The sequence below is a fragment of the Epinephelus moara genome, chromosome 20 (genome assembly GCF_006386435.1).
Source record: "Epinephelus moara isolate mb chromosome 20, YSFRI_EMoa_1.0, whole genome shotgun sequence".
Taxonomy (NCBI): Eukaryota; Metazoa; Chordata; class Actinopteri; order Perciformes; family Serranidae; genus Epinephelus; species Epinephelus moara.
Genome location: NC_065525.1, coordinates 7,772,236 through 7,785,834, shown reverse-complemented (window position 1 = coordinate 7,785,834; position 13,599 = coordinate 7,772,236). Strand labels below are relative to the sequence as shown.

At 40.3% G+C, this 13,599-nt stretch overlaps 1 protein-coding gene across 1 annotated transcript in view; it reads left to right on the top strand.

The window, feature by feature from the left end:
- Positions 1–13,599, top strand: part of cmip (c-Maf inducing protein) — a 60,278-nt gene that overhangs the window by 19,596 nt on the left and 27,083 nt on the right. The window contains exon 2 of the mRNA XM_050072411.1: positions 8,828–8,996. Within this exon, the coding sequence (XP_049928368.1) occupies positions 8,828–8,996 (169 nt within the window). The remainder of the gene's footprint in view (positions 1–8,827; positions 8,997–13,599) is intronic.

The following is a 13,599-nucleotide window of genomic DNA, read 5'->3' as shown; positions in this document are numbered from 1 at the left end:
TTTTGGAGGAATCTAAAACATTGTTCACATCCATGTTTGCTAGCATGGAGTCTTTCTCCTCGCTGTTTTTTATGTGCACTGTGCTACATTTCTTGGCACATGACCACCACTATCTGCTGATCGGTTGCTACAGCATGAAAGGATTGCCTGAGTGTTCATCTGTTTGCACAAAATACAGTTAAAACGGGGAGCCACTTTCAAAAACATTGCTTTATAGCACAACTAGTGGTCGAAAATTCCAACGTGTCCCTTTAAATTTGGTCCTGTGTCTTTACCTGTCTTGTAGAGGAGCCCTATGTCAAAATTTACGTGGTGCATTTTGCTGAATAAATCGCGTTTAACAAAAATTGGTGGGGCCCCCCAGTCAGGTTTACCCTAGGGCCCTTTTTGTGGGTTAATCTGGCCATGGAAATGAGACAGTGTTAGAAAGAAACAAATTCTTACATTTTTGAGGTAAAAAAACAAAACAAAAGTTTGACATGAAAAGTTGCTTCAAAATTGTGGACCTGTTGACTAATCATAAAATCAATAACTTTTTATTTAGTTATACTGAGCTAGTTTCTCACAGTGCTCAGTTACTACATTGTTTGTCTTGTATGTGATGTGCATTCTCACGCAGTCTGGCATCTTGATAACAAACATGGCCATAATTTGTAGGAGCTGTAATTAATTTCAAGATAATTTTGAGTCAAGACTTAAACGCTTTTATTATTGGCATGAAAAGTTTCTTGGAACTGTGTTTTCACAGAAAGTAGCAGTGACAAACCACAGACCCTGACACCAAACAGCTTACTCAACAGTACTGCTTTCTGTCCTCCTCTCTGTGAATGCCTGCACGACTTGATGACAGATCACTGCAGGTCAACCAGCTGTGTGTTTTCGTCCTGCAAGTTTACGAGCAGCAATTTGGTTGTTCCTAAGCAAATGGAGAAGTAGAGCAGCTTATCGTTCAGGGAAGTGACTCTTTAATGCCCGGTGACATCACACACGAGTCCAGCAGCTTCCCATGACTTCCGCGGTGTGTGTCCCTAAGTGGAGTATTTGACATGTTTATGCTAGCGTGCGATCAATCTGTTGGTCAAAGCGAGGGTCTTTGATCATATGTCCTTGGTCACTCCTCAAATCTGAGCAAACGCTGAATGTCCTTTTGTTTAAGAGCTAATGTTGTGTGATTATTGGTAAATATGAAACCGGGGGAACACAGGATGTGTGATGACGTTTGCTTGATGACGGGAAGACCAAGAAATATGCACTCAAATGCCCTCTTATCCACTCACTATCTGTCTTCAATAGCAGGGTTGTTGCCACTCTGTGAGACACAAGCAAACACACAGGCTGCAAAAGACCACAGAGGTTTCATATTAACCAAAGTTGATTCACTGTCCACAATATTTAAGTCTTGGTTGACATGGCTACACATTTACCATCCTGCTTTCTTACATAGTTTGTTCATTACACAGGTGCTTATGTATATGTCGTGTTTTGTGACACTCCATTTTTATTGTTAGAAATAAAAGATAAGGAAACAAAGTAGGAGGAGAGAGACAAGAAGAAGATGGCGCAGAGAAGTAAAAGAAGAAGATGGGAAGATGAGAGAAAATGGGGTATAAGGAGTTGTAGAATGAAAGCAGATGGTTAAAGGAAGGGTCGAAGGACACATTTGGAGTTAGGGTTCAAAAAGAGAGGAAAAAGAAGGACCAGAAGGCTTAAAAGAAGAAGAAAACATGAATGGTGAGAAGCAATGAAAATAAGTAAAAGGGAAATAAAAGAAGATGAGGAAAGGGGGATAAGGAGGGAAGGTAGAGAGAAGGAATAAAGGGAGCAGATAAGGGTGTGAGGATGGAGAAAGGGGAAGGAAAGGAATGCAGAAGTTAAATGAGTGAGTAAATGAAGGAAAAAAGAGAAGAAAGAGAGGATGGAGTGGATAACAGGATTGAGATAGGAAGAAGGACACAGGAGGAGAAGAAAAAAGGAGAGAATAGCAAGGGGTTAAAAAAGGACAGGAGGGAGCAGATAAGGGAAAGAAAAGGACTTAGGGAAATCATCAGAAGATAATAAGAGGAGGAGAATAAAAGTAGAGGGGAGGGAAGGATGGAAATAAAGTAGATATTAAATTTCTTCCACTCTCTCTGGCTGTTGATGTGTTTCCTGCTTTGAGTCATCAAATGCACAATTAGTATGTTTTCCCTGCCCTGCAGCGCTCTGTGAACATAACATATCAAGGAGCTGATACGGGTTGTTGATCAGTGACTCAGTGTTTACATGCAGTGACTCCTCTGGCTTTCCAATGTCACGCCGCACCTGAAAGTTAAAGACAGGCCTTTTTCTATATACTTCTTATTGAAAAGTTTGTCTCACATACTGATGGTGACACATATGTACAATAAATGATCACAAATGTCACATTTTTTTTAAGGCTTGGTAAATTTCTCAAACAGCTGAGCATCGTAGTTTTAATTTTATCTGTGGTGGATTAATGTACATGTTATGGTGCTCTAGTAAGTACAGTATTTCTGGCAGCAGGAGTGTGTATGTGGGATTGAGTCAAAATAAACTACAGTGTGTGTATGTTCATGGTAATGAGGGAACATGTCACCCAGTGCAACAGTGTGGCTCATTTGTGTGTATTTCATAGTTTTTGGACAACAGCGGAGATAAGATATGATTGCTTTGCTATAATGGCTTTGATACACTCACACAGGAATTGTTGTAATAATTGCAGGATGCATTCATTGTTGGTTTTGGTCTTATCATGCTATTTCTTGACTGTAAAAAAATTTTTTAATGACACTAGTCATATGCTTTAACTTTTCAACATTGTGTTCAGCAGTATTCAAATGACTAAAGCACTACTACACCAGTATTGTCTTTCAATCCTTCCATCGGTTTTATATCCATACAGTATGAAAGTCAGCTCGTGGTCACTGTGAAGCTAATTAGAATCAAGTTTATTTTCTCACAATACATAAATGAATGCTGGCACCCCAGCTGGCACCAGATGTCAGTGTGACATCAGAAAGACCCTAACAATAAGAATTTCACATTGTGCGAACATTAACATTGTGACATTTTGCAGACGTTGGGTTTTGTTCTCCATACCTCACAACTAGGCCTGTCGCAATATGCGATAAGTCGGTTAATTGCACGGTAAATTAAAAGGGAGACGGTAACTTTTCTGGATGCGATTAATTGCCATATTCATGCGTGTTTGTTTCCCTCGTCTCTCTCCACCAAAGAGACTGGACGACATGCATCGTCTGGCAGCCAGGTGAGTTGGTTCATTATGCTAATGAACGGTGGGAAAGCTCTTGCCATCGAGTGTTTTTGTCTCTGTGGGGGAGGCGGGGCTATGGGCTACACACACACAGTGCGGTCTTCATGAGGGGGAGACGAGGCGGAGAAAAAAACAGTTAAGCGTAAGAGAAAGACAGGGAACTTTTTCCTAAACCAAATGGCACGACCCCTGTGTGGGAGTATTTTGGATTTAAACCAAATGACAGAGGGGAGCCCAGTAATTTGGACGAGCCGGTGTGCCGGGTTTGTTCTAAAACCATCTCAACAAAAAGAGCGAATATGACCAACTTAACTGCACACCTGAGAGTGACAGACTGACATTTATTTAGATACTTTTACGTGTTATTTCGGATATTAAAAAAAAAATAAAAAATTGCATTCCTAAGTATTCTTGTTAAATAAATGTTTATTTCTCTTTAATCTTTAAAAGGGTGTACTTGCATCAATATGTCTTTATTATCATTATATAAGTTTAAAAAATGGTCTAAAAACAGCAAAATTACAACAATAATAAAAATGGTCTTAAATACACAATATTACGCAATATTATCGCTTATCACAATAATTTCTGATACAATTAATCGCCCAGCAAAATTTGTTATCTTGACAGGCCTACTCACAACTAAATGTTGTTATTCTACGTCAAGATGACGTTGGCATGAGATATTTGGAAGAGGCTGGATTTGGGTTACTTAACAACACAACTTAAAATCAACAAAATATCAGTGTCATCTGTCATCAGTTTTCTACGTCAAATTGACGTTGGCATTAGACGTTTCACCAGAAGTCACAACCTAAATTCAACCAAATGTCAACATCTAATGACATTGGTAGCGAGCTGGGAAGTTGCAAGTTGCACTTTCAGAAATGGTTTGCAATGGCGTATGACAGCACACATAATTTGTGGTAGCCTAAATAGTTTAAAACCAAGCAGCGGCCTTCAAGGCTGAAAAATTAAGCCAATGCGGAAGTGCCAAAAAATGCAATTCATGGAATGACCAGTAGAGGCTGGCTCCAAAACAATAAATCCCCATAGACCTCCATGTTAAAATGCCCAACTTTACAGAATAAACATGTTAATGCTAACCTCAACATTCATGACAACTGTACAGGGGGTAACTGTTTTTATAACTTACCCATTTGCATTTTACTAAGGCCCAAAGTTACGCCATCCATCCCTTGCTCCTCCACAGCTCCAACCTCTCATCCAAATTTAGTTACCTTTGCTCCAAAAAACCAAGATGGCGACGGCATCCTTAAAAGTTTTAATGTTTTTTAAATGTTTTACAAATTCTCTGTTTTCATGTCAGCTCAAGGAAAAAACTCTCAAGAATATATAAGCTGACATTTTGGAGATAAAAGGTTTTCACTCAACAATGATACAAATTTATTCATGCTCCATGTGTCCTGAATAATATCCCCTCATTGTTTCTTGCTTCGATATGATCAGCATTGGTGTTTCCAATATTTTTGAAATACAGTGCATAGGTCATGCTTTCTTTCTTTCTTTCTTCTTCTTTTCTTTGTTTTTCCTTGCTCCCTATCTGCCTCTCCATGGAAACAAAAAACAAAAACAAAAAACAAACATAACATACATCTCCATCCTCTTGTTTCTATGGTAACACAGCAGTGAGGAGACAAGAGGAGCTGCAGCCTCCTCCAACCCTCCTCCATGATGAAAAGCAGAACGGAAAGAGATAGAATGAGACAAAAAAAGAGATAAAGAGAAGACCGGGAGCAGGAAAACAGAGTCGAGTAGAAAGAGGGAAAGACACAGTCGGAGAGAATGAGAGAGAGGGAGAGGAAGGGTAGAGGGAAGCAGGCAATCACTGCATGCTCTTGTGCAGGATGGAGTATCTATGGTAACCTCGGCTGGTTATCAGAAAATTGAAGTCCCTTCTGTTTGTCTCCATTTTGCTCTGCCTCTGCCTATTCAGAAACACCATTTATCTCCTCCTTCAGCACACAATTTCATATTCCGCTCTTTACTTTGCAGTTCGTCTTATTAGTGCGGCATGTGCGTCCAACTCAAGCTCCAACCTGATGTAAAACACTATTTGGTAGTGTGCAAGCAGACAGACAGATAGACAGACAGACAGCAGGGCTGACGTTTACTCTTCCAAGGAAATGAGACATCTCACACAGAACCAATATTTGCTATGGACGTCGTCTGTAATGAAAATCCTGTGTGTGTGTCTGTGTGTAGGGGGTGAGAGAAAGGAGCCAGTTCACTCTATCAGTCGCGGAGGGAGGTGTAAATAAAGGAATAGCGTGTTTGTTCGACAGTAAAGGGGAGGGGGGGGGCTGCACGACAGTGAGATGGATGCAAATAAAGAGAACCACCTGTCTGCTCGACTCCACTGCAGAGAGACGCCAGGGCGAAAGCAGGCGTTTGTTGCTGCTGCAATGTAACTACTCATATGTGTTTGTGTTGAGTGGAGCCATGACTGTGTGTGTGTGTGTGTGTGTGTGTGTGTGTGTGTGTGTGTGTGTGTGTGTGTGTGTGTGTGTGTGTGTGTGTGTGTGCTGGTGGAAGCCTGAGACAGGCTGTTTATCTGTCTGAAAGCAGCAGCAGCAGAAGAAGAAGGAGGGAGGCAGTGGAGGCCTTTTTCTCCTGAGACATTGACTGTAGCTTGACAGTCCTAGTTCATTCATTATCATTATAATGGCACTAATTATTTGGATATCCACCTTGGTTATATATTTACATTTGTATCATGTTTATGAGCAATATATTTACTGAAGAACTGATGTTTTCTAAACAGGTTGTAATGACACAGTTTGCTCAGATCGTCAACCCATCCAACCCAATCGCCAGGACAAATGTTGGCATTGTTTGTTTCTGCAAACTATGGATACATTACATTTGCACATTATTATGTAGAAGATACACTGAAACTTTCCATTTCAGCAATGCCGTGGTTAAAGTGTGGTTAGGTGTAGGCACAATAACTGTTTGGTTATGGTTAGGAAAAGGTTATGTTTTGGTGTAAAATGCCCGGTTTTAGTGGCACTATCCCCGCTGCAAAAACAGCAACAGGTTACAAGAAAACACCCATGTTTACTGCCTAAAAAAATGCTAAAAATGACATGCTAAAACAGAACAGCTCATAAACAGTGGTCTGGCAGGCGTCTTGCCATTCACCATCCCCTCCACCTCCAGATGACAAAGTCAGCTCATACATGACGTCACTTTAGAAACATTGATGCAATATGCATGAAACATGAAGAAATGTGTGCAGAAATCATCAGAACAAGTGAATATGTTCTTTGTTGTACAGTATTATTAATATTATTATCAATCCGAGATTTTTCTAGTCTGACAAATTCTGACCAAAAATAAATTGCTTGTTGATTCCCAGCTGGAGCAAAAAGAACAGGTTATTCTTGACCTGAAGTGCAAACTGTGACAACATCACCCCTATTGTTGTATTTTTGCCTCTTGGGCAGAAGCCCCAGGCACAACTAGATTGACTCCAGGGGGCAGCCTTTTGCATTGTATGTATGTATGTATAAGGGGTCAGCAGTAAGGAAGGATCTGCGGTTAGGTTTAGGCAACAACACTTACTGGTTATGGTAAGGAAAAGATCCCAGATGTTGCTTAAAAAAAACAACCGATTTTTAGTGGCACAAACGCCGCAACCGACGTTATTTGTTGGTCTCCTGGGTCAGAGTCTGCTGTTTGGTTGACCCATCCACCTCACCTCCCGACCACCCAGGGCAGACCTTTGACATGCTGTTAAAACTACATCTGTTGCTCTGAACATCTTATAGCGATGCGAATGGGTCCACATTGGAGTTGGTGGAAAGCCCGGCACTGCCCAAGTGGGGTATTTTGATGCCCTGGGAGTGAGACCAGGCTGTACTCTACAGGTCGAAAAGACAAAATTGAGTCTTGTACATAATGGGCTTCTACTTCTATTTATTAATAGTTATTCCATGCTTGTTTTGTGGATGGAAACAAATATCTGTAATAACAGAACCAAGTTAGCAATTAATCAATGTAATACGCCATCTTGCTAATACTGTTTACTTCTGTTGTGCATTGAGCAACGCTTGTCTGCTGATGAAGCATCCTTCATTACAATGGTTCTGCTCAAAATTGGTTAAAAGTGCCTGGTTTGTTGGATAGCACCAAGGTTCTAAGAGTCTTGAACTGAACTGGTTCAAGAACCAGAGCTAATTTGGTGGAAAAGGGGTAATGTAGTGCTAAGTCATGGCAGAGGCCAAGGTCGCAAAGCGGGGTCAAGAACTCTGTCTTTTGCCCATCCTGACACATTGACTGAATGGAGATAATGGCACACACTCTCTGACAGTCTTTCCTTCCAGGCATTCATGGTGGTAATGTTGACACAAAAAGAGACAGAAGTAGTTGTGTGAAAAATGAAAAAAGAGAGCTTGAGAAAGATGTCCCATCTGCTCTCACCTCTGCGCACCTGGCCAATCGCTGCGTAAAGTGAATGTGATTTTCCCATACTCTTTTTACAACAAATTTTGCTCAGAATACTCAGCATGCTCTGAGTATCTCAAGTTCTCAACATGAAAATGGCCTCAGAATAAAAGTGAAAAGTAAATGGAAAAAACTGCTGATAAATGCCAGAAAGCCTAATGAGTGCACAGCAAAAGCCCCTGCAGATGACGTCTGCAGGGTCCATTTGTGTGGATATACAGTTAGTCTCCCATCAACAATAATTGGTACTAAGTCATTCAGTGACGCTAATGTCTGGGAAATGAACTGGTGATTCATTTACTGCCATTTCTGCATTACTGACAGACACATGTCTTATTATAGACACACTGTGGCATTAAACATTTCTCTTCAAACTTCTCCTGGGGGTTAGAATATATACAGGCTCGGGTTTCCTGGTGGCTTTCACTCTGTCTCGTTATTTTTATCTGTTCAGATTCTTTTTTTTTTCGACCCCCCCCCCCCCTTCTTTCTCTCTAAAGACTCTTCTGTTCCTGAGTCCGGAAACTTGTGGTAATTTGTCAGCGTTTCTGTAATCATTTTGAGACTAGCAAACAGGTTGTGGCCTGTTACTCAGTTGCATCTGCTTCCAGCTCCCACAACGATGAGACTGGGATCTGAACTCTGCCATCACACCAGACTCAGTTTTCTGTGTGTGTGTGTGAGTGAGCGTGTGTTGACTCAAAGCTACATGAACAATGTCTTTCCATGTGATGTTTGTGTATTTGTGTGATTAATGGCTTTTGCTAAATTGATTTTCCAGTTTGTTTCAGCATTCAATGACTATTCACTTGGAACTACATCAAATGTCACCACAGCTGATAAAGATTACCCTGTGTACTCTGTAACTGCGTTTGCCATTCTGCTGTATTTGGAGGTTTTGTTTGGTCGTTGTGTTTACCCAGGGCAGGTTAGCCCAGGATATGTTTCTTTTTGTCTTTCCAGCTGACTGCCAGTAAAAATAAATGCCTTTTTCTCCCCCGGCTCTGTTTAAATATACAGTATGTACTGTAAATGTTTGACAGTGGCAGACTAATATCCTCTTGCTTTCTCTCTTCTCTCCAGCCCACCGGTTACATGGAGACGTCATTGTCCTACAGCTCTATAGAAGACCTGCAGCTCCTTTCATGGGACAATGCTCCAAAGTACTGTGTCCAACTTAGCTTCCCTGGTGGCACCGTCCTCTTGCAGGTAATGCACGTAAAAACAAGCCAGTGGCTTTATACAGGCTGGAATAACACAGGCTTGGAATAAATTTGTGACAATGAAACAAAACAACAAGCTACCTTGACATTTTTGTAGGCTAGCTAGGTAGCTATAGGAGCTGTTTCCACACAGTAGCAGCTTATTTTGTTTGCAATAGCAGTGGCTACAAACAAGACAAGTGTTGGAAAGTTCATTATTCAAATCCAATCAGTTCAATCAATTTGGTCCAACACTGAAAGGATACATGTGGTTTTCAACAATAATATAGCAGCAAACGACTATTTCCTGTGTCGAAATATAGAGGACTAATGGTGTCCCGAATGTTGTATTTAACTCCTTTATATAAAAAAGGTTTTGGAGAAAAATGGATTTACCATATACCCAGGAAGGGAATTAATCCATTTTATTATCTGACCAGATCCATGTAGGTCAGTATATCATCCTGCCATTCAGATTAAATCTGGTAAACAAAAAATGAAAATACAAATCATTATTTATTATGTTTTGTTTTTTTTTAGGTTTTGTAGGCTTTACAAAGGGGGAAATGATGAGGACTGATAATCTAATAAACATTTAAACCAAAACCAAAGAACAAGCCTTAATTGTGTTTTGCTATTGTTGTTTTTTTTGTTTTGTACTGTATCTCCACTGAATGCACGTGCAGTGTAATCTGCAGCATGAACTTACCTTGCAGGATCCCGTGCGTAAAGCATCTTTTAAATTGACAATGAAGATACATTTTAAGGAATTTGAAAAAAACATGTTGGAAAAGTTAATCAGAGATTATAACCAGGTTCATCAATGATGTTTTACCACATAAAATATGTCATTAAAAACCCCACTCGTGAATTCTGAAGCTTTTACATATCTTTGAAAAGTTGGTTTCTAAGAAGTGGCCGAATGAGGCTAAAGCATGTCATCATGCTGAACTCCGTTTTATAGCCTTGTTGTGGTAGCGACGTCAAAGTCATGAGAACATAGTGTAGTTCCCTTTTTAGCCTTACATTAGCTTTTTATTTCTGGCGATTTCATTTACGCTTCAATGATCATAAAAGTGGTGTTCATTTGTGAAGATTATCTTGCTGGACAAAACATGAACGAATCATAAACTTTTGCCTGCCACAGAGCTTATTTTCTGCAATAATCCAAAATCTAATCAAGAAATCCCATTGGCTTTTTGTTGAGGGAACCATGGCATCATACCCTAACCCTAATAGGGTTTGCCTACAAAACACATCTTCCACGCACCACTCTGTAACCTTCTCAGTGCCTTAACTGACTCTGATTTGGCATGCTAATGTTGTACAGCAGGCTCTAGCTGCGACGGTTTTCCAAACAGCTTTATTAATAATGTAGCTATAATAATTTTTAATGAGTGTCATCACCTGTCCTGAATGTCTTTCCAAAATATAGCAGTCATTTGATTCAGTGTTAATGACAAAAATATCACCTCATGTGGTGTTTATGGTTACTAATTATGGAAATATTTGTCTTAAAAGTACACAGGAACATGATCCCCGTCTCTGTCTGAAACAGCCAATATATTCTGGTGTTGATTTAGGGGCATCAGTTCATCAAACTCAAAGCTTTGACAAAGTCTTTGTATCTATTCATGTATGATGTATCACAAAAACTTCTAAACCCACTTGTATAAACAGATTAAATGTCTGGGGACAAAGTGGAGCACTGCCTGATAACTAAGCAGATAACTATTTGGTTAGTGTCCTGTCATAAATGATTCGACTGAGCTTTTAATGCTCGATGTTGTGGGAACTTTCTTTCCTGATTGCTCCCCGGGTGGGATTTATTTTTATACAAGTACATTTGTGGTGAATTTGGTTGTTATTAATTTCCCATGATAATAGTCAACAATCAAAAAAGAGCTGGACTTGGCTGTGTAGTTTAGTGGCTGTAATGTTTGAGACTCAAGACAGCACCAAGACCTGTACTGGACACCTTACACCATGTAACCGCTGAACTATAAGAGACTTCTCTGGATTCCTGGGAAAACATCATCCCCACATTAACCAGAGTCATTCAGTGAGCACATTTGGTACTGTTACCCATTAGCCCAATTACCTCTGATACACAATTCAACCCATTATGGGTGGTGAGGGTCAACAGTGTATACCCACCTCCTCAGTGGTGTTTGCTTATGCCTGCTGCCAGCTGTTTGGACCACTGCCAGACAGATTCAGTTTGTGCTTTAGAGGAAAAGCTCAGCTCCACAAGCCAAGATCAGTCAGGGTTCCTGCACAAGTGGTGGAAAACTAGAAAATTCAGTGTAGTTTTCCAGCTATTAAAGGAACATAGAAAAAGAGAGAAAAATAAATAAATGTCAAGGAAAACTGAAGATAGCAGATGTTTAGAGATCAAGATCATAAGTCAACTTAAAAAACCCAAACAGAGTGGGCACTAAAATCCAAATCTGTCAACGTGCTGATTTGGGTTATGGCAATAAAAAACACTGATAAATATGATTAAATTGCCGAGGGAATATGATTGCTGTTCCTCTTGACTCATTGCCGTTGTTTCCTGTGGGTATAAATTTGATGAATAGAAGCCAGGTCATTATCATGGATTCCCATCTGAACTTTATTCAAAGAGTCACTCACCCTTATTTGGATTTTGCATTTACGCAAGTAATAACGAATGATTTTTCATAACAGGACAATTTAACAGTCAACTCCTGAGTCAGCAGGAGCTTTATTGCTAATTTTGTAATGGTGGGTTATTGAGGTCATTTAGTTTTCACCATCTGGGGACAAAAGTGACTCTGTAGGTCTTCAAATGTTGCTCATGAACGCAGCTCCTATCTCATACGGGGGAATACAGGAGGCTTGTTATCAAGAGTTGTAGAATCATTCTAAGCAGACGAGAATAGTAAGACTCAGTTTTAGTATCTACCCAGACACATTCCCAGTCTCTTGTAAGATTATTATCCCAAACAGTTAAACTCCCTCTGAATCTTCTTTCTGCTATCTTACTGAAAGCAGCAGGCTACCTACTTTACTGAACGCACTGTTCCTTCTAATCAGTCTATCATGTTCCATTTCTTACTCTGAATACCAGCCGCACCTACGCTGGTCTGACCTCAAAGTCATTACACTTTGTTTTGCTGGCGATCAATTATTTTACTGTTCACAAACATTGGGACAGGTAGTAAAAAGTGCAAACACACATGAAGCAGATGGGAATAACAGGAGTATTATTTCCTGGTTCGTTGCTTGAAGACAAAGTTCATTTTTAAACTCCCCCTGCAGTTGTTGGCAATTCAGTTTACAATGCGCTTTATCTGTTTGTGTCGGAGAAGTCAGATGTTCATTTTTAAAAGACGTCAGTTCATTATATCAATGTTGTTGTTTTTTCATCTTGCCTCTGTTCCTGTGTGTAAATCTTGTCTTGTTTAAAGCTGTAGTAGGCAGAAATCTGGAAGTGGTTAAAAAAAAAAAAGGGGGGGGGGGGCAGAATTTTGAAAATACACCCTCCTCCTGCAGCTGTCTCCTCTCTGTCCCAAGCCCCTCCCACCAGACGACCACAGGCATATGCAAATGCTTCATATAGTAACCAGTGTTTCCCATACAGTGATTTATTTAACCTCTTATCCCCTCCTTGCCCCTCTCTCTCTCTCTCTCAGATTATCAGATCGCAAATGATAATTAGCTAGCTAGCCACCCTACCGTCCCTCCACCTTGCTCCCCGCCACTGTGGACTGCTTCCCGGCTAAAATTTGGCCAGTGCCAGCACCAGGTGTCACAGTGGGCTGGTGGCCTGCAGCAGCACTGGGTCCAACCTGTATAACGGCAGCAACAGCGTGTCTGCTGATCTTTTTTTGGTGTCCATCAAATCCTGAGAAAAATATTTGTCTCTGTAGCTGCTAGATGCTTCACTGTGTTCACCAGCTAGATGCTGGTCAGTGCATGCTTTGGTGCTGGAGACGTAGTGTGCAGTGGGTCTATCAGGGTTTTTTTGCTGAAAAGAGCTGCTTGCTGCTGCTGGAAATGAGGTACATGAGAGCAGTAAGAGCGATACCACCAAATCAATGAGCTTAAACACAATGAAACGCTCCACAGAGCTGGACTGGGGAGTCGGGTGGTAATTCTTTATTTATTCATCACTATGTGAAACCACTTCCACATTACATATTGATCTATTGTTAATGTTAAAACTATTGATCAGTGCAGCTTTACTGTTAAAAACTTATCCTAAAAAAATCTAACCATGTCTGTTGACTTTAGTTTTTTTCTTTTGCAAACAGTGCCAAGACTTATTCTGTGCTTTTTCATCCAGAAACCACATATTTTCTTGTATTCATGACTAAATTAAACCAGATAGTCGTAGGGCTTTAAAAGTGAAACGTAGTTAGAGGAAAGGGCTGCAGAAAATGACTGTACTAATTTAATGTTGACTTACAAAACGTGAGCATTTGATCTTTTACACGGATGCAAAAATCTTTGTTTCCTCTTTCAGGATGTCGTCGACTGAGTGGCTCTAAGCCAAAGACATGAAATCCTTCTCTGTGGTTTGCTGTCTATGAGATCACATTTAACAAATTGTTTGTGTCTCTCTGCGTGTGTGTGTGTGTGTGTGTGTGTGTGTGTGTGTGTGTGTGTGTGTGTGTGTGTGTGTGT